Source organism: Mus musculus, chromosome 2, assembly GCF_000001635.26.
Source record: "Mus musculus strain C57BL/6J chromosome 2, GRCm38.p6 C57BL/6J".
NCBI classification, from domain to species: domain Eukaryota; kingdom Metazoa; phylum Chordata; class Mammalia; order Rodentia; family Muridae; genus Mus; species Mus musculus.
The window spans coordinates 59,483,859-59,506,172 of NC_000068.7; the positions used below are offsets into that span (position 1 = coordinate 59,483,859).

Below are 22,314 nucleotides of genomic sequence, written 5' to 3' on the forward strand. Positions count from 1 at the left end.
TATTGGTTACCATTTCACTATATTACCACCGATATTTCTGCATCAATGAGTATTAGTTGAAACATGATTTGGAATATGCACTACACAGCATTCTCTTGATCACATCTTAATTTAGCTAAGCCTCTGCTTGGTGAATATTTATAGTAGATGTGATGACAGGTACATATAATTCTAACTCTGAGGAGGTGGAGACAAAAAGACTAAGTTTGGGGCTGGCTTGAGAAACTTAACAGGACCCTGTCTCGAAATGAAGTCAAAAGGACTGGAAAGGTGGCTCAGTTCTTAAGAGCCCTGTTTTAAAACAAATAAAACAATATAAGAAAGAAAAGAAATACATAATTACTATACTTGCACAGAAGTCTCTGTCCACACCTGCAATTCTTTTCTTAGCATGAGTGCTCAACACTGGGAAGCCCTTAGAAAGGAAAGGTGCTCACTTGTATTGTCTCTTAGAAAGACTATAGATGTCTTAAAGCAAAGACTCTGTCTTGTCCATTGTGACACCCCTGGACGTGACAAGGACCTCACACTGGAACACTGCTCTTACCAGAGAGAAGAATCGTTGACGTTAAGAAAGAATTCATCCAGACTGGATCTTCTCTACACTCTCCTCAGACCTCACTCTGTCCTGTAAACATCTACCTGGCTTTCCCAGGCTAACGAAAGAAGAGAAGGCTTGCCAAAGAGACTCAGGTTCCAGGGCAGCTTAATGATGAGCCTGGTTGTTGCTCAGCAATGCCCTCAAGGGGCCCCGCCCCCTGAAGCTATAAAGCCTTAGTGAGGTGAGATGAGCCAGTTACAACTGGCACTCAGCCTCAGAGCATCGGCAAGGCACTGGCACACAGGCACTATGGCAAACGAAGTACAAGTTCTGCCGTCCCCGCTGAAAGGGCGGTATGCCCCAGCAGGTAGGTTCCCCCACCTGACCTCGCTCCCACCGAAAAAGGCTTCCACACTCCATCTGAGAGGCATCCATCCTCCCAGAAGTAGTGTTGCTTTAACTTCCAGCAGCCCGAGCTCCTCCATGGTTGTAGATTAGTTGTGACCCCTCACCTAGGGGTTACCACCTTGGGGAGCCCTACCTTTCTCCAAGATGCCCATGGTTAGCTGACCTCATACTGACTTCCATGAAGAGAACAGCAGTACCCCGTTTCTGCTTCTTGAGTCTTTGGGCTTGGGCAATGCTCTCAACCCATAAACTGAGGAGCAGGTTTTAATAAGCACCCATTGTCTGCAGGGGCTCTAACAACTAGAGAGCCTTCCTTTTTTTTTTTTTTAAATCCATGCTATTGACGTCAACTCTGTGGACTCTAGAAAGTGGTTCTCCTGCAACTAAGCCTATGTTTACATAGCTTGACTAGCATGAACAGGCCTACTTTTAGTCAGTTTTACATTCTTCCAACTGCTATCCCTCTCCCCTGGCATCTCAAAAGCCTGGCTGCTTTGTCCTTGCCTGTCTCCATTTACAAATCCAGTTATTTGTATAATTCTTTGTCAGGTCTAAGAGGAGGCGGAGGCCTCTTAGCTGCTGGCAGGTAGGACAGGCACAGGCTTTGCAAAGGGCAAGGATCTGATACAGACCCAGAGCTTTCTAGAAGGCAGCCCAGTAGAATCAGAGTCTTCCGGCTCGTTCTACACACCATGGCCGGTCTGCTTTGCCAGTCTACGGACATTCCACACTTGTAGTTGGATTCAGCAGTTTTTAATGTTAAAATTTTAAAGGTTTTGATGCAAACGAGTCTGGGAGCGAACGGGCACGTTGTTGGAAGAGGAACTCATATATTGCATGGATAAAAAGAAATGCCACCACTCTCTTCTGCTGCCTCCACTCCCATCCAACTAAAAAATCCGATTTGCTACAGTACATTCATGCACAAAGTTAAACTTAAATGAGAGTTTGAATGATACCACCGGGGAACTTCCTGTCCCTGTCACTAATGATTGCTAATTGCTCTGTGTACAGAGCGCACCATGACTCTATCAAGCATGTCACAGTGCCTCTGGCATGACAATGAATTGTTATGAACTGTGACACTGCAGATAAGGGCTTTGGGATAATTGGGATGGAGATGAAGGCAGGCTTGCTCTCCCACTGAGCTCCAGAGAACAAAGAGGTTTCATCCTTCAGCTCGTCTTCCCCCAACCACCATCACCTTTTTTTTTTTTTTAATTTAAAGTCTGAACCAGTTTTCAATGATGCAAAGTTTTATTTATGGAACAAAACTAATAAGATGCCAAAAATTCTATTAAGTCTTCACCTGATATTTAGAAGCAAAATACAGATGTCTGACAGCAGGAAGCTAACGCCATATGGCGGGAAGGGGGAGGCGTGGCCGTCAGAACCGGACAAGGTCGAGTTTGAACTTCACCTTTTTTTTTTTAACATTTTAAAAATTTATTTTATTTGTTTACATTCCAGCCAGCCATTGCCCCTCCCCCACCTCTCCTGGTCCTCCTCCCACATTTCCTCACCCCATTCCTCCTCCCCCTTGCCTCCAAGAGGGTGCTTAAACTTCACTTTTAATCTATCTCTCTCTCTCTGAGCCTCCGTTTTCTTACCTCTGAAAGGGGATACTAAATGACATCAATCTGGTAAGGCTATTGTGAGGATGAAATTGATAATATAAAGTACCTGACACTTGAATGGTGACCCCTTTAAAACACAGGCCTGTAAGGCCCACTGGAGTCGGCAGAATGATCCTTCTGGACTCAGATGTGGGAGGCTCACTGGCACCTGCTGCAAGGGTCCAGACAGGAAACAACCTCAGTTGGAAGGCATGAGTGCTTGCAGCTTAGTTATGAGTGACACCTCTCAGAAGTCAGCCAGCTGGAACTCCCCCACCTATGCATGGGGTGGGGGGCACTCCCTTTATGCGTACTAATGTAATACATCACACCATTGCTATCCTTGATTTTGCATCCGTGTCCTGAAACAAGACAGTGTTCATTCATCAAAAGTAGCCTGGATCTCCTGCTTTTTTGATTTACCTTTCTCTTAGGATGTTTGTTTGTTTGTTTGTTTGTTTGTTTGGGTAAGGGTTGGTTTTCCGAAACAGGGTTTCTCTTTGTCTTGGCTGTCTTGGAACTCACTCTGTAGACCAGGCGGGCTTCGAACTCAGAGATCCATTTACCTTTAGGGGTTTGCCACCAATGCCAGTCTTTTTAGTTTTAGATGAACTAAACATTACACGAACATCAATAGCAAATTTTTGTGAGTGGAAGGTAGTCCAGGCAAGCCAGATGTGTGGCGAACAGGAAGATTAGCAGTTGCTCGGAAGCTCATCTCCAGTCCTGCCCTTTTTAAACTGATTTTACCCCAAAGCAGGAGAGCTGTATACAGAGATTCAGCTGTGAACCACAAGAGGTGTTTTCTGGCTCCTTTGGGAAAGAGGAAAGGTTATGGGGAAGGGGTATCATGAAGAACTCCGTAGGTGACCATAACTGCCTACGGACATGTGTCACTTAAAACAAAATGGAGGGCCAGGAGGATGGGGTCGTGCAGTGAGGGAAGGAGACAGGTAAGAAACACAACATAATATCATGTACTCATAAAAAGGCTATAATAAGTAGGGGGTGGGGGAGATCCACTATATACAACTGTCAAATAATACATAAAAGATATTCTATTAAAACAATAAAAATAAGCCATGGCACAGTGGTGCATGCCTTTAATTTCAGATCGCAGAGGGCAGGCGCAGGCAGATTTCTGTACATTCAAGAACAGCCTGGTCTACAGAGAGAATCCCAGGCCAGCTGGGACTAAATAGTGAGGTCCTTTCCCTCCACCCCCCCCCAAAATTTTAATTTTAAAAAGACATGAAAACTAAACAGAAGGACGTCTTGACTTTCATCAGTCCAACTGGTTAACTCATGCAGAGTAGGGAGGACGGATTAGGAGAGGAAGGGAGTTAGAGTAGGGAGGACGGATTGGGGAGAGGAAGGGAGTTAGAAGAGAAGCGTGTGAGATCCTCTGCCCAAAATACGGAAGGAAGAGCCTGGTGAACCCACGGGCAGCTGCCATTCGGTCACCCGTGCGCTGCACACACAGCATAGGAATTTCTAGATATGGCAGCAGCCCTTCAGATAGACGGTGTTCTACAGAGAAGCGCCACAAAGGAGCAAACTGGAACTCAGAGAGGCCAAGAGACTGCCCTGAAGCCACCCAGCCCCGAGACTGGAAAAATAAAACTGGCTTTGAGACAAAACTTCCTTGCTCTAAAAATCCTCTTTCCCTGAGAATTTTTCAGGGCTCTTGATTGGCAACCAAAAATTCTCTGAGAAGGCAACTTGGGAGTTGAGCCTTCTATAAGCTTTTGCCTTCTAGTGAGATTTTCAAATAAGTTTCCAGCTATAAGGCAGAGTGTGCACAAACTTTGTGTTTTCTTGCTTTCTTAGATTACATCCTCCATGGTCGAGAGGAGGAAAGGGCTCATTTTTCTTACAGGAAGATTTTTGTCTTGACTGCTCTCTACCAAATACTGAAAAAAAAAAATCTTAACAGGAAATTATGTAGAATTTGAAACTACAAGATCTATCTTTGAAAAATTACAAACCACAAAATCTACCACAAGAGCTCAGCTCTACCCCAGAGGCAGAAAGGGAAAGTTCCAATCCTCCTGCACCAACTTTGGATTCCTAATGAGACAACCCAAAAGAACATCTTCTTATTAGCATCTTCTCTTGTAGATGCTAATTCATTCTTCTCACCAAACGTCCTAAACATCTTACTGTGTTTGTGTTCAAGTTTGTACATATGGTTCTTTAAAATAGTAAGCCCACTCATGTTTTACTTCGTTGAATTGCAGTTGGTTTTACACAAAGATTCTAAAGAAACTATACCTTGAATAGGAAGCTAGAGTTGGGTGGAGGTGCATCTAAGTTTAAAAGGGCTGATTTAGACACAGTGGCTTCTTGGGAAAGACCTTCCAGCCATAGGTGGGTTCAACAAAATGGGCCAGGGTGTGATTGTCGTGGGCTATGGTGGTGATTTATCTAGATCCTGGGAGACCAGGGAGACCAGTGTTCCCAGAGAAGCCTTGAAGATGACCCTCCCACAAACTGGTTCCAACTGGTTCATTCACCACATGCTTGTGAGAACCTCCCTCGATAAATCAATATATCCACCCACAGACTGGGGATAGCTTGTGTGTCTTGCCACAAATCAAAGTGTCTTCCCTAAAGATTCCTGTTTTATTCTTTAACACGAAGAACCCCTGCAGTGTGGGTTTCTAGGGTACCCTTTGCTGTTTGTCTGTCTGTGAAGTTGTTATGTTCTTTCCAAAGTGAGACAAGTAATGGACTTTCTTTTCACAGTAGATTAGAAGGTTTAGGGTCACAGTAAGAATCTCACGGTGACGATGATGGCTGTTTGCTCCATTTCCTCTAAGTCCCCCAAAATTCTCCTAGGATGCTCAAGACAGAACACCCTCCGCAATACACCAAGAGGCATTGACCAATGTACCACCAATGTACTTCCGCACCGAATAACACAATCTACTTGGAAACCTTCCTTATCTGATATCCACTCTGCCCTCTCCTTTTGGTACAACCTAAAATAAGTCTAAATAAGCCAGGCGGTGGTGGTGCACACCTTTGGTCCCAGCACTAGGGAGGCAGAGGCAGTCAGATCTCTGAGTTTGAAGCCAGCCTGATTTTACAGAGTGAGTTCCAGGATAGCCAGAGCTACACAGAGATACCCTCTCTCAAAAAGCCAAAAATCAATCAATCTATCTAAATAATAACTACTAATTATCAAGTGTCTACCGTGAACCAAAGGCTTATGTATCTTGTAAAAATATTCCATGTTTTTAAAAATCTACATTCATTTATTTATTTATTTATTTTTTCCGAGACAGGGTTTCTCTGTATAGCCCTGGCTGTCCTGGAACTCACTTTGTAGACCAGGCTGTCCTGGAACTCAGAAATCTGCCTGCCTCTGCCTCCTGAGTGCTGGGATTAAAGGCGTGCACCACCATGCAGGCTCTACATGTATTTATACGTATGGGTTTTACTCCCTATAGCACATGCGTGCACAGAGATCAGAAGACAATCTGCAAGCGTCAGTTCTCTCCTTCTACCATGTGAGTCCTGGGGGGTCAGACTCTCAAGCTAGGTGGCAAGCACCTTTACCCACTGAGTCATTCAGCCAGTCTGGCTTACGTATCTTTATTCTTAAGAATACCTCTGAACAACGGGATTCATTCCTTTTTGAGAGATGTGGAAACCACGGCGGAAAGAAAACTAGATACTTAGCTCACAGTCATTGTGTCCATCTGTCTCATTAGCATAATGAGACACCTCAGGCTAACTCTATAAATCAAATGGGCGTGTTTAGTTCTCAGTTCTGAAGATTTACTCTCTGGTGAAGACTCTGTGGTAAAAGAGCTAGACTCACCCAGCAGAAGGCAGGAGGAAGATAGACTGGGGTCCCTATATCCCTTCCAAGGGCCACTCCCAACTGACCGTAGGGTCTCCCAGGAGGCCCTACCTCTTAATACATCCCGCTCCCATTGTAGTCACGCTGAGGACCAGCTTCTCAGGTCATCAGACCTTTGAGGACAACTCAAGCCATAGGCAGATCAGAGCAGTCTCATGGCTTTGGGGGAATGGAGATGCCCTAATTTGTCCAGCATTTCCTTGGGATCACCCCAATAGGACACATGACCCTTCAGAACGTTGGTGACGGTACTCTCAGTCGCCCTCCAGTGGCCTGACTGACTCCACAGCTCCTCCTCTAACTGAAATGCCTTCCTCCTCTCTCGGCACCCTCCTTTAGAGTCTCTATGAGTCCTTCTAAATGAAGTCAACATCGCCAAACAATGATCTAATTAATGAAACACATTAAGGAAAAAAATATGAATATATTCATAAATGTGGAGGTGCATTTGCTGAAATTCAATATTTCTTCAAATAATAGAATGATATAGAATGATAGTATCCCCTAAATGTGATAAAAATGTATAACATATGTGTATGTATGTAGTTAGGTAAATATGAAGAGATGGATACCCAAAGAATATATTACATTTCATAGGGAAGCATAAGCCTTTAACAATGAGAAAGGCAAAGATGGTCACAATCACCACTACTGAACATTTTTTCTAAAGGAGATAGATCTATAACTCTCTGTAAATTACATGTATTTTTTTCACCTGGAAAAGCTAAGAGAATCTATAGAAAGCCAAAATAAGCAATAATAGAATTCACCACATCCTAAATGTAAAATCAGTTAAGATAAACTCACTGGTGTTCAATTAATTTTTTTTCATCTCTAAGTTCTTAGTTTGGGCATGAAAAAGAGACCTGGCTTACAGAAGTGCTTATGAAGTGTGAGCCTCAGCATAAATGTGTAAAACTGACCTGAACAAATTTCGAAGGGACTCGGAGGAGGCAAACAATAGAAAGCCATGTGTATTCTCAAACACAGAGCCACCAGGGGTACAATGACATGAATCTCCCCCTTTAAAAATATCCATAAGTTTATGCAGGTGTGGTGGTGCACATCTATTATATATATTTCTTAAATATATATATATATATATATATATATATATATATACATATATATATATATATATATAAAATATACATATACATACATACACACACATATATATGTTTTGTGTCTAAGAACTCAGTATGCAATAAAGGTGCATTTCAAATTGATAGAGAAAAGACTAATTTTCAAATGTAGATCATCTAAAAACACATCAAACCAGGTGTGGTGGTGCACACCTGTAACTGCGGCACACTGGAGGTGAGGCAGGAGGATTGGAAGTTTGAAGCCAGCTTGGGCTACACAGGGAGTCCTGGGTTCATAGCAAAATCTGGTCTCAACAGCCTCAAAACAAAACAAAGATGGACCTGCCTCTGCCACATGACTTGCATCGAATATGTCATTGAAGGACCAAACACAGAAGTATAAAACCAGAGTCTGGCTTTACAGGATGAAACCACCGAACTTCTACAAGACAGCAGAGAATGCCTGTAAAACATCACGTTCCTTACAAATCCGTATGAGACTGACAGGTCTACATAAGCGTGAAGTTTACAATGGGCAGACATTATCAATAAGTAAGAAGAAGAGCAGTAAATGGTACAATTAACTATTCTACATTTGCAATGCATTTCACAAACAGCTCTTAAAATTAAGTAAGAAAGGGATGAAAAAAGACTAGTAGTCCTACAGGGTGGGGGAAAACTGGGCAGAAACTATGAACAGCCCATCGAAACATAAATACAAATACCTTCTAAAGGAAGCTTAAGCTGCAATAACAAAACAGAAATGCAAATTAGAGCAATGAGTTACTGTAACCTGGAGTTTTAAGACAAAAGCTTTGGCTCTGCAGCCCCAAGTAGCTAAGTTTGGCCATTTTCCCCAACGAGTTATTTAAAGCCATATGTGGTGATCAAAAGCAGAGAGGAGATTTGGTCGATGTGTATGAGGAAGAGAAACAGACAAAGGGGTACAGGACCCCCAACTTCATCCTCCAAGTCCTGACTTGAACGTAAAGCTTAAGATTTAATTTTTTTATATTAATGTATGTGTGTGTTAGATCCCCAGGAGCTGGGGTTACAGGTGTCTGTGAGCTCGCACGGGTTCTGAAAACCAAGCCAATTCTCAGAAGTTGGGCAAGCACTCTTAACTGCTGATCCGTTAGGTTTAAATACAAGAAGAACCAGGACGGGTAATGTGGGGTCATCTTCTCTCCCTGACCAACCCATCTGCTTCCCTCCTCTTCTCTATCACCTACATGTAGAACTAAGCAGGTGACACCAATGAAACCAACAGGGAGGGAGGTGGGAGGGATGAAGGCAGGGAGGTTGTGTCTCCAGATACTTACAGGATCCAGGGCAACTTCTCCACATCTATTATAGTTCTAACTTTTTAGCTTACTAGTTGATAAGATGAAACATTTTCTAGCTCATCATCTAGAGAAACAATTGTTGCCAAGGTAGCTGTGGAGACTGTATGATTTAACAAAATCCCAAATGCGCCTAGTAAAGTCACTTCTAGAAATCCATCCCACAGATAGATAGATAGATAGATAGATAGATAGATAGATAGATAGATAGATAGATAGATAGATAGATGATAGATAGATAGATAGATAGATAGATAGATAGATGAATGATAGATAGATAGATAGATAGATAGATAGATAGATAGATAGATAGACGTGTGCTGGTACAGTTACTTATAAGAAGGATACTCGTGGAAGTCTTGTTTATGAACATAATGAATTGGAAACACATGAGATGCTTAGCATTAGCAAAGTGACTAAGTAAACACAGATGATTTTCATAATAGAATTGAAAAGAAAGATAGTAAGAAAAAAGCAGACAGATAGAAATAGTGAAATGTTGAATGTTCTATAAAATGAATGGTTGGTAGGGGCGGGTGTGTGTGTGTGTGTGTGTGTGTGTGCGTGTGTGTGTGTGTATAAATCAAACATAGAACAGTTAGTATCTTATGCTAACATTTAAAATAATGTATAAGCCATCTGTGGGTAAAGGCCAGGAACTGGGAACTAGAGGTATTGGGAAGGGTTTCACAAATCTTCTCATGTTTCTTGACTGCACCCCTTCTGCATGTATGCCTGATCAAAAGAGTTAAGTATTAATATGTATATGAACAGTGATAAAGTCAGCACGCAAAAGCTCTGAGAAATCAGTTTCCTCCTTTACTTTTTACCTTATTGGAATTGGTTTTAGCAAACCGCCCAAGTGGCGTTTCCATAAAGAGGATTAGCAGGTTCAAACAAATCAACGTCCACCCGTCCACCAGAGCCACGTCTCCTCCGAGCTTGTCAGATTTGAGATGTGTGGGTTTTTTCTGGAAAAAGAGGAAGGAATCTGTTTTGACTTGCAGTCTGAAATGGGCTGTTCCTTTTTCAACTTTGATTTCGGCTGACATTGTTAAACACTCGAATTGCTTTTAGGTCATCTGTAGCCTAATTAACATAATTGAACTCTTGAATGGCATGCCTATTAATACAGTTTAATTACTCACTAGGATGGCCGAGAGCTCAGCCAGCATGCAGGTTTAGGGGTCTGAGAGGAAGGTGGCCAGCCTCTGGAATTCAAAGCCCCTTGTTTGAATTAAACGTCTGTCAGCACCCTGAAATTTGGCTAGTCTCTCAGAATCTGGCTTTTGAAAGCTTCGTTGAAGAAACAAAAATGCAAGCTATGCGAAAGCTTTAATCTTGTGGGAAAACAAAGGGTCACATTGTAATTATGGGTTGCTATCTTGAAGAATGTAATTGGTTTGATAACAAGAGAAAAAAAATCTTTCTGCTAAATGCCTAAGGGAGTAGGTTGCTATTCTTCCTAAATTCAGGTGTGACCTTCTGCCTTTCAACCTTGATTCCACCTCTCTGAGCATAAAAAAATCAAAGCCCAGACCTTCTCCTCCCTGCTCTGGCTTCCTTAGTTGTTTTTTTGTTTTGTTTGTTTGTTTGTTTTGGGGGGTCTTTTCTGTTGTTTAGATAAATGGTTTTTTTTTTTCTATGTAGATTCGGAAACTTGGGTGTGAGTCCTGTCTAAGAAACAAGGCTGTTCTAACATGTATGCTGGTGGGTTTTCTTTTTTGTTTGTTTGTTTCCAGTGAAAGCTGGAGGGATGCGAATCTCCAAAAAACAAGAGATGGGCGTTTTGGAAAGACACACGAAAAAGACAGGCTTGGAGAAAACAAGGTAGGGATTGCTTAGAGCTCTGCTTCCAGAATGAACCAGGAACAAACCAAAGGCCCCAAGGACTTCAGGGGAGGCAGCCAGGCTTCTGTCCTGTTCTGGGCTACCAACAGGAGTGTTCCAGGGGTCCCCTCACACCCTACCCACTCTCCTCTCTGTGGCCACACAAATGCCTCCTTCTAAATGGTCCTAAATGCACCTGGCCATGTCTTACCATTCACTTACTTAAGAAACTAGTAGCCACTGTGTACTGGTTAGTTCTCTGTCAACTTGACACAGGCTAGAGTAACTTGGGAAAAGGGAAACTCAGATAAGGGAAATGCTCCCACCCCACAGGCCTGTGGGCAAGCCTGTGGAACATAGTCTCCATTGATACAGGATGACCTAGCTCGCTGCAGGCAGTCCCACCCCTACATTGGTGGTTCTGGGTTCTCTAAGAAAGAAGGCTGAGCAAGCCATGAGGAGCAAGCCAGCAAGCAGCTCTCCTCCATGGCCTCTGCATCAGTTCCTGCCTCCAGGTTCCTACCATGCCTGAGTCCCTGTCCTCAGTGATGGGCTATTACCTGGAAGTATATGATGGAATAAACCCTTCCCTCCCCAAGTTGCTTAGGGCCACGGTGTTCCTCAGAACAATCACCCAAAGACTTGCTTAAGGGAAATGAGTGCGTTTGGAAAAGAAATGGACATATTGGCCTGATTCCTCCAAGTGGCCCAAGGAGGGATGCTTCAGAGATGGGTTTCCATGGGATACTAGTGAGTCATTCAAAAGGAGTTGATAAAAGGATGTTCTGACATCTGCTTAAGTCTCACGGGGAGAATGTAGAGGGAAACATACTATAGTTGCTTTGTCCCTTTCACCTTTTATACTGGGCTTTTTCATGGGTGTGCATGAATGGTGTGTGTGTGTGTGTGTGTGTGTGTGTGTGTGTGTGTGTGTACGTGCATGTCCACTCATGTAGAGGCCCAAAGTTGACCTCAGGTGTCTTTCTGAAGCATGCTCTATTTCATTGAGCTCACTTCTTTGGCTAATCTAGAAAGCCAATTTGCCCCCAGGCTACACTCTGGACTGGGGCCCGACTGAAATCTCCTACCACACAGCTTGGCCAGAGAGAAGAAAGGCAGACACAGACAATGTACAATATTGGAGGCTCACTGGTGAAAGCCAAGGACAGAACTCACCCATGCAGCTTGCTTTCAGTAAACTGATTTTCCCCAAAGGTCACTGAATCGACAAGTGTTTTTAGTTTATGGAACCATAAACTATATGCCTTTAGTGTGTACACAATGCTTCAATGAAAAGATTAAAAATCAATTATAGTAGCAACCTGGTTTACAAACTTGGTATGACTCCTGGGTACATGGAGACAGAACATTGTTCTCTACGTGTTGCTGAGCAAAGTAAAAATCTACATAAATCATTTAGTCTCTCCAGTAGAGATTAAAAAAACAACATAAAACATATATGCTTTATATATTATATATAATTTATTACATATAATGTAATACATATGTATATATGTATGTATATAGATAGATAGATAGATTGCCTTTTGTTTCTTTTGTTTATCACAGGCTTTCTCAGTAGCTTGGACCTCACCAAATAGGCTAGGTTAGCTGGCCAGCCAGGCCCTTTCTCTGCCTTCCCAGTGCTGGGATAACAGATGTACACTTCCAAATCTTTCTTTCTTTCTTCCTTTCTTTCTTCCTTCCTTTCTCTCTTTCTTTCTTTCTTTCTTTCTTTCTTTCTTTCTTTCTTTCTTTCTTTCCTTCCTTCCTTCCTTCCTTCCTTCCTTCCTTACTTACTTATTTTCTATAGACCAAACTCAATCCTTAGGCTTGCATACTAAACACTTACTAAGTGAATCATCTCTTTAGCCCCAAAAGTAACTGCGAGGGTGCTGGGATTGAGCCTAGGGTCTTGTGTATGTCAGGTACACAACTCTACCAACCACCGAGTCTCATGCCCAGAGGTTTGCATCTTATTTAAAGTTTCTTCTCATCTTCACAGTGCCATCACAAATGTCGCCAAGATACAGATGTTGGATGCTCTGACGGACACACTGGACAAGGTGAGCCATGCCCGAGGCAACGCAGACGACACTCTAGCTCTGTCTTTACCCAGTGGACCAAGTGGCTCATGGGAGCCTGCAGTTGGCCACTGAGATTTTGTTCCAGCCCATGAGTTTGATATCCTTGTAAGGGGGGAAAAATTGATCTGTTCTCAGGTAGAGAAATACAAACTAAGTTAAAATGAGAAAGAACCGTTTCTCCAAAAGCCTTAGTGCCTCTAAATAAATAATTTCGAAACAGGGTAGGGGATGACGTGAGAGCCACGATGCTGAGTGTGCAGAACCTTTCTTTGCCCTCCTAAATATTTCTCAGGGAGACTGGCATGTTTTCACAAAAGGCAGCTTGTGTGTTGAGACTCCAGCTGTTTTGTGGGCCTTCCTCTGCACCTCTGCATCTCCACAGGAAATACTTTGCAGGGATGGTGGGCACAGGCCTGAGTGATTGGGGGCTGGAAGCAGCCAGGCCTCAGCTGGGTTTATCAAGTAAAGTACAGTTACAAGGAAGCTTGGCTGCTACTATCTTTCCTTCTAGAGCTTGAATTTCTTCCAAGTAGCTCAGACAGCTCAAAAAAGAGTCACACTGGGCAGACAGCAATTAGTAGTTTGGGATTCTGAGATGGCCTCCTTCTCTCTGAGCCCCAAACTCTGTAGGTAAACTCTGTGCACCCTTATTCTATTTTCGGGTGACAAACACATTTATCCTAACGGTATTAAAGAAGGCTGCTCTCTCTTCGACTCAGCCATTAATTGAAGGATCAGAGCTGCCTCTGTTTAAAGACTTAAAGTTGTAAGGGAGTGTCCACCTTCTGTCCCACACTTGAGCATTTAGTCTGAAATAAACCAACAGACAGATTAGTAGGAGAAAAGGCCTAGAAGTTTATTGCATGCCCAGGAGCTAGGCAAGGAAGAAAAGTGAGTATCCAATAGCCCATCACAAAGCAGGAACTTCCATTCGCAGCATAAAGGGAAAGGAAGTGGAGAACATGAGCCATTTAATGAAGATAAATCATTTTTAGAGGACCAAATGGGCCAGAGAAATAGCTGACAGTTTGCAGCTAAGTCTGCTCTCTGCTCTGGGTGTGGGTCAATTCTTGTCTCCCTTCCTGAGATCTGCATCAGTTTCTTGGTTGATAGACGTGGGAAAGAGGTTCACAGGAGCTGACAGTCTTCAAAAGGTTCTGGCCTTTGGGCAGGAAGAGGAGCTTCTGCACCAGCTGCCCATGAGGCATTCTCTGTGTCCGTGTGTCAAAGGGCTAGGCTTTGAAGTATTGTGTTGCCAAAACCGGGATCTGGGATCTTCAGCTTAGCTCTAGAAAAAGAGCAGAAGCTGTGTGGCTGCCCTTGAGAAAAGATTTGTGTGTGTGTGTGTGTGTGTGTGTGTGTGTGTGTGTGTGTGTGTGTATCTGTGTGTGTGTATCTGTGTGTGTGTTGCCTGTCTATCTGTCTGTGTGTCCATGTGTCTGTGTGAGCATATGTGCATGCGCACAGAGACCATTAAGAGGGTATCAGACACCCTCTATCTCTTTCCACCTGCTCCTTTTTGAGACAGCTATCTCAATGTAGAGGACATAGCGGTACATGCCTTTATTCCCAGCACTTGGGAAATGGAGGCCGGTGGATCTCTGTAAGTTTGAGACCATCCTGGTCTACATAGCTAGTTCCAAATGTTCAGGACTACATAGACAAAACAAACCAACAAACCAACCTCAAGTAGAGCTACACACCTCTTTTGATGTTTTCACCAGTGTTAAAGTGGTTCCTCACCCATACTCTATGCTGCCATGAGGACCTAAGAGTTGCTCAAAAGAAATATAGCAGCATAACTGAAGATCGTATTTTAGCATTCTTTCCCACTTTCAGCTAATTATGTCTAGTCCCAGGAACCCATGATATTTCTGATCTTGATTTTGGAACTGTAATAGTCTAAGATGAACACTTCCTATAAGGCCTCATCAACCAATCAGTCATGACAAGACGTTTCCACTGGCCTACCAACCTAGGGTTTGAGACTTGGGAGGTTGAAAACACTCCCCAAGGGGTTGAGACAGGATTAATCTATGTGAGGAGCAGCCTGAGCTCTCTCCTCCCCCTATTTTCCCAAACAGACTCCTTTCTTCTTCCCCACCCTGCTTCTCCTCCTTCCCTACCTCTCCATCCCTACACAGAAGGTTTGCCTTGTCCGGTGGCTGCACACATAGCCTGGTCTCTCTGTAGACAAGCATCAGACAACCCGAATGCTCTCTGTGCTAACCTCTGGAGGCATGGTCTTGACCAACTTCTACTGGCCACTTTCAAAAGCAACTTAACTTTTAGGCTGTCCTGTAGTTCCTCCAAGTTTTGTGGTCTATCGAGTACTTTAAACTTTTTTATTTTTAAGACGACAAAGGGTGGGGGAAGATACCGAGTTGTGTTCTCAACACATAAAGGTATCTGGTTAAACATTAAAAATGGTGTTATGTAAAGGTATGGTATTAGAATCTAATTAAAGGGGTTTTTTTTCTCCTTTCTCTGTTTGTAAAGACTTTTAAAAGACTTTTCCTTTCCTTTTTAAAAGACTTTTTCCAAGTTGCCAGGCATTGGGTCATCCCCTGGCCAAAGTTGCACAGCTGCCTGTGAAATGGGATCCTTAGGAAGGAACCTATCACAGGCATCTGTACAATCAGGAGGGTTCTTCTTGTTCCACAGACTAGCCTCTCCATGGGAGTGCCCTTGAATGTCACTGACGTGAAGCGTACGTATTGCTTTAAGTGCTTGGCTTAACGGGGTGTGGAAATGTAAGTGCCAACATTGGAGCTGGAACTTACCAGCTTGGGAAGATGAATGGAGGCACTGGCATCTGCTCAGACCAGCATGCTTCAGGCTCAAACGCAGAACCCGCCCCTGATCTCTCTGCACCTAGAGCTTATTTCAGAGCTCCGCGCAGACAGACTTTGATCAGAATTGTTATGCTGTTTTCCCTGAAACTAAAAATGGAGGTTTTGAGCCCAGGGGTGTCTACAGGGAAGGAAGGCAGCACAAGACTTTCTCTTGATCTGTTTTTCACGTCACCCCTGTAATGGAGCCATAAGATAGAATACACACACACACACACACACCAATCTTGAATTCTTCCTCATGTTCTGTTAGACACCATTACATTGGTGACTCAGACAAGAAACAAGTTTTACTCTACTAAAACTGTCACTTTACCATGACTGATAATTAAAATTACAGAACTTTCCCAGCTCAAGATTCTAGCCGAAATAATTAAGCTTCTAGGGCCAGTACCATTTTGGCTTCCGCATGTCCTGTGACTCAAAGCACACAGTGTTTTCTGCAATAAAGTATGCTGTCAAGTTCTGGAGGATAACCAAGAGCAATGTCAAAAGCCAATGTTTGATGATCTATGGGACCCTGCTGGCCAAGAACCCTAAAAGAGGTAATCCACTCTTGGCACTGGGGTTTTTATTCACTAGTCTGTAGTGTTTAAGTAGGGGCATCCATTCCCCTTACCCCACTACAGGATAACTCTACTTAAACTCTGTATATGTATGTGTATAGGAAAACTCTATATCAGCAAGTTTCTTTATGACTTTTTCAAATGATCTTTAGTGTTAGTCACCTCTCCTTAAATTCCCCCTTCTACCCTGCTGGCCCACTCCTCATCCTATTTAACTCTCTCTGTTCCATTACTCCTCTTTGACCCTTTATGTCACTGTATTCTATTTCTCTCCCTTGAAAGACCTCCTCTGGGCTCCATAGTAGTTTCCTGACCTCGATGGTATTCTAAATGAACTACACTTACATAACAATGCAGAGCCAACATCCACATATGAGAGAAAACCTGTAATGTGTCTTTCTGGGTCTGGACTACCTTACTGTGGATGATTATTGCTAGCTCCATTAATTTATCTGTATACTTTACCATTTTGTTTTTAAGAGGTGAGTAAGACACCGTTGGGTAAATGCACCACACTGTCCTTCATGCAGCCATCAGGTGAGGACATCCATTTCCTGGCTATTGTAAATACAGCATCAATGAGCCTAGGTAAGCAAGTACGTCTGTAGTAGCATGCAGCATCCTTTGGGTAGATGCCCAAGAACAGTATGGCTGGGCTGAAGGGCAGATCTATTCAGAGATTTTAGAGGAATCTCCATACTGAGTTCCTCAGTGGCTGTACCAGTTTGCACTCCCACAAGTACTGTACAAGTGTCCCCATTTCCCCTCCAGACACACCAGCATTTGTTGTCTTTTTTTTTTTCTTTTTTTAAATCTTAGCCATTCTGACTGCTAAAATGGAATCTCAAACTTGTTTTGATTTGTATTTCCCTGGTGGCTTAAAAAGAATATTGAGCTGGGTGTGGTGGCGCATGCCTTTAATCCCAGCACTTGGGAGGCAGAAGCAGGCAGATTTCTGAGTTCCAGGACAGCCTGGTCTACAAAGTGAGTTCCAGGACAGCCAGAGCTACACAGAGAAACCCTGTCTCGAAAAACAAAAACAAAAAAAGAAAAAAAAATTGAACATTTAAAAGTATATTTCTTGCTGGGCAGTGATGGTGCATGCCTTTAATCCCAGCAGTTGGGAGGCAGAGGCAGGCGGATTTCTGAGTTTGAGCCCAGCCTGGTCTACAGAGTGAGTTCCAGGACAGCCAGAGCTATACAGAAAAACCCTGCCTGAATAAATAAATAAATAAATAAATAAATAAATAAATAAATAAATAAAATATATTTCTTAGCCATCTGCTAAGGGTTTCTTTGTATAGCCTCAGCTATCCCAGAACTCTCTGTAGACCAGGATGGCCTCAAACTCATTTCTTAAATAATTAAGCATGCAATTGCATATGGTCTTACAATTCTTTTCCTGTGCACACACACACACACACACATTTCAAAGTAGGGACTTGAGCAGACATTTGGACAGCAATGCTCATTGTAACATTCCCAAGTGCCAGAAAGTAGAACGGACCCCTCCCCAAATATCTATGGATTCGTGAACAGAAACGCAAAATGTGGTATAAAATTCAGTATTGTTCACTTTAAAACAAGGAAATTTTGACAAGCACTCTCACATGAACAAACCTTGAATATATCATGTTAACTGAAGTAAGTAAAGAGAAATGTACTGCCTGAATCCCACTTATATGAGATACCTAGAATAATCAGATTCATAGAGACATAATAAAACAGGGTTGCCAAGGACTTGAAGAACTGTGGAGTGTGCTGGCTGCTTTTATGTCAACTTGACACAAACCAGAGTCGAGTGGAAGAAGGAACCTCAGTTGAGAAAATACCCCCACTAGAGAGGCCTATGATGCATTTCTTAGTTGATGATTGACGCGGGAGGGCCCAGCTCATGTGGTTGGTGCCACCCCTGGGTTAGTGGTCCTGGGTGCTATAAGAAAGCAGGCTTAGCAAGCCAGAAAGAGTAAGTCAGTAAGCAGGACTCTCCCATGGTCTCTCTATCTGTTTCTGTCTCCAGGGTTCCTGCCCTGACTCCCTCGGTGATAGATTTACCAGAAGGTATAGAGTGAAATAATTGGTCACGTGTTTTATCACTGTAATAGAAACTAACTAAGATAAGGAATATTAGTTTTCTGTTTGGTTGGTGTTTTTGGAGACAGGGCTTCTCTGTGTAGCCCTGGCCATCATGGAACTTGCTCTGTAGACCAGGCTGGCCTCAAACTCACAGAGACCCACCTGCCTCTGCCTCCGGAGTGCTGGGACTAAAGGCGGTCAGGACTGCTGATCGGCTAAAGGAATGTTGTCTAATAGGCACTTTGTTTCAGTTTGGGGACCAAGTTCCATGAAGGGATAGTAGTGCTGATTGTACAACAAAATGAACGCATTTAATGTTATTGGGCTGTAAAACACTTTTTAAAATGGATAAAATGATCAATTTTACCGTAAAATTTAAAATTACCCCAGAGACAAAGCCCTTCCATTTTCTAGATCATCTGGGACACAGATAATAACAGTTTAGTGCCCTTGCACTGCCCTCCCCTTCCTAGCACCACCCATTGCCTCTCACAATGGTGACTGGTGGCTTTCTCTGTCCCGTTCCTACTTCCTGCCTTGGTCCTCCTCATCTGACTGACCGCCCAAACCACAGCTCTTCTATCAGAGGCATCCGTTGTCTTCTTGCTCACCCCTTTGCCTCACATTTGACCTTCAGTAATCTTCCAGGTTGTTGTTCCTGTCTAGAGGTTTATAGTGTGATTCAAAGTCAACCTGAAATAGCTCATCTGTTTCAGATGAAGCTAAAAATGCCCACTCTGAAACCAAGCCACTAAAGTCATTGACTTCCAAAATTTCCCTTGGGGTCTAATGTTAAAAGAAAAACAAAACAAAACACTTCCCCTTACCATACTGCAAAACACATATACACTAATGATAATTACTCTGACGTTAAAAAAAAAAAGTCTTTTTTAAATGTTAAAGCAACTCTTATAACCAATATTAAATTACTTTGATCCATTCTGGAATGTCAGCGGGAGAGAATCCTTGGGGTTAATTAGTACATAATGTATCTGCTCATTGTAAAAAAACAAAGTAAAAAAATACTTAGAACTAAAGCACTAAGAATTTTCCTGATCCTATACCTATAGGCAGCTTTAACACTGTTGGGTATAGATTGTGTGTGTGTGTGTGTGTGTGTGTGTGTGTGTGTAGTGTCTGTGTGTATGTTTATGTGTATAGTGTGTGTATGTAGTGTGTTTATGTATGTATAGTATGTGTATGTGTGTGTGGTGTGGTGTGTGTGTATATGTGTGTGTGTGTGTGTGTGTGTGTGTGTGTGTGTGTGTGTGGTATATGTATGTGTGTGTGTGTGTGTGTGTGTGTGTGGTATATGTGTGTGTGTGTGTGGTATGTGTGTGTGGTGTGTGTGTGTGTGTGTGTGTGTGTATACATGTGCATTTAAAGATCAAGAAGACTTTTCAGAGTCAGGTTTCACATGAAAGTTCCTGCTGTGTGCAATAGCTGGGCCAGGGGTGTTTGAGAAGAGCTGTAAGGCACATGTTTTCCCTAGTTTAGAAGAACCCAGTGCAACCATAAACAATGTGCTCCTCAGGGTCATAACAGTTTATCCGCTTTTATTTAGTTTGAGTATCAAAGCAAGGGCGTTCAAATTCAATAGTGATAAATTCAATGCTAGCAAGCCACGGCCCCACTTCCTGGCTGGCTAACAGCCCGGTCTTGAGGTACCTTGGGACACTATTGATGAGCTTGAAAACGCAAAACTGAACAGGCCCAAAGGTCACTGAGTTCGAACTCTTCCTAGGAAGAGTGTGTGCATCACTCAGCAGCTCCGAAGCCCTCTCATCTTAAGCATCACTGGATGTAAATCTCACAGGACCTTTGGTCAAAAGCAAATATCTGTTACTGGCAGCAAGTCTCCCGGCATGTAAGCCCACTTCCTCACAGCCAAGTCATGAGAATCATTTTCACCTGCAGCTAGTTGCTTTTCAATGTTCCTTCACCAAGCTGTTTAGTGGACTGGGAGGAATGGCCAACATCAGACTCTTTACTGAAAAAGAGTTACAATTTCAGATGTGCTGCCCTAACACGTAAACTGACACTTTGTAACTTCTTTCAAGGGCTCTTTTTCTCCTGATTGTTAGATAATTAATTGAAGAATCCACCCCCCCTTCCCAAACCTCTTAATACCTCCCCATGCTTGGTAGAATATAACGATCTATTCCACACGCTAATGCTAGAATCACTCTTACTTTACAGAGCATGGACACAGGTAATGCTTCACCATTTCTGCTTTTCAAAATGGGACCTCAGAGCAAATATATAGCATGGGGTGACGGCACAGGTTTCTGATCCCAGCCCTTAGAAGGCTGAGGCTGGAGGGTCATGAGTTCAAGGCCAGCCTAGACTTTGACTTATATATGTCATATACTCTTATGATGATGAAAGGTAAAGACACATTAGTGAAGGAAACAGTGTATCACACAAACACACTCCCCTCCATAGCCTGAGGATGGGCAGTGCTGTGGAAGGAGGGTCTTGGGGAAGGAAGGTCTTATCTAAGAAGTAGAGACTGCGACTTGACCAGTGGACCCAGTGGATCCGATATGCTTATTTCTTCTCCCTCTTCACCTTCAGCTCAACCATAAATTTCCAGCGACAGTTCACACGGCACATCAAAAGCCCACACCCGCTCTGGAGAAGGCTGCTCCAATGAAGAGGGCCTACATTATTCAGCAACCTCGAAAATGTTAGACCAGGACAGAAAACACAGCCACCTGGTCAACTCTCCCACAATCTGACAGCTCAGGAAAAAAAAAAAAAAAAAAAGAAAAAAGAAAAGGTCAATACTTCCTGTAGGCCTGCTGCCCTTGCTTGGTAAATAAACCAACTTTTGTATCTTCCCTTTTCCCTTTAGATAATAAAGTTTCCAAAATTATGAATCCAATACATACCTGTGCTCCTTTTGTTATGTATGTATGTATCGGGATCCTACCGGAACTCTCTATGTAATTCTGCAGCATGTGAGAGTGATCCAGAACACATAACTAGTCCATCTACCACAGTAGTTACTAAGGAGAGTGGGCCCTGCACCTCATCTGGGTATCATAGTAATGCTGGGTAAACTGACTGTAAGGACATGAGTGTGGGAGAGCTGGCCCTGCCACTTGTCTGCTATTTGGTGACATAGTCAAGGAAGAGATACCCCCCACACCTTGCCCCTTGCCACCTATGGCAGGCAGGAGAGCTGGCCCTGAGGTCATCAGAGCAGGAGAGCTGGCCTAGCCCACAACTGCTCAACACCTGGGAGAACAGCCGTGTACCTCTTTTGAGCTCAGGGTAGAGCTGGCCCAAGAGTGTAAGAATGGGAGAGCTGGTGGACTGACCAGCTCAGATACCTCTCAGGCTCAGATCCAGGGCTTTGAGTTGGCCTACCCAACATCTATCCCATTGATGAACTGCTAAAGTGCATGAAGGGGCTGGTCCTGTAGATCCAAAACTATAGGATCTCCATGACACAGGGCAACAACAAGGATCTCTGAGAGGAGTCCCAGAGAGGTTCCAATATTGATAGAGTAGCAGAAGCCAGAGGCCTAGTACCAGACTCAATGCAATGAACATTTGCAAGCATAGAAGTATAGACCAAAGGGTATACTGTGGGACACACTGACACACTACAGCTTCCACAATGAGATTTGTTTTCTCTGTTGGGGGTAAGCTGCAAGAGCAGAGAGGGCAGGTATGAAGGGAGGGGGAAGTGAGTGGGATTGGGGTGCCCCATGTGAAATTCACAAAGAGTCAATACAAAGTTTTTTTAAAAAGGAAAAGAAAATTAATTTGAGGCAATATCAAGCTTTCAGTCAATATCAACATGCATCCATAAAATAGTCCTAACCACTCCACCCTGGCTTAGCCCAGTTCCCAGTACTCTGAGCCAATGTCAGGAAATTCTAAGATTTAGGAGACAGGGTTCTGCTTCTGTCCCTTGCTGGTTCTAAAACCTTAAACTAGCTACTTACCCTCTGTGACCGTCGTCAAATGGATGCAATCACACATGTCTCCCGCAGCAGAAACCTTCAAGATAAAGTGACTGCTAAGA

General features: G+C 43.2%; 1 protein-coding gene across 1 annotated transcript; it reads left to right on the forward strand.

Moving 5' to 3' along the window:
- Window positions 1–794: 794 nt before the first annotated feature.
- Window positions 795–21,162, forward strand: Dapl1 (death associated protein-like 1). Its single transcript, NM_029723.3, has 4 exons — window positions 795–908; window positions 10,607–10,694; window positions 12,700–12,760; window positions 20,853–21,162. The coding sequence occupies exons 1-4, from the start codon at window positions 851–853 to the stop codon at window positions 20,967–20,969; spliced, it is 324 nt and encodes a 107-aa protein (NP_083999.1). The 5' UTR covers window positions 795–850; the 3' UTR covers window positions 20,970–21,162.
- The last annotated feature ends 1,152 nt before the right edge of the window (window positions 21,163–22,314 follow it).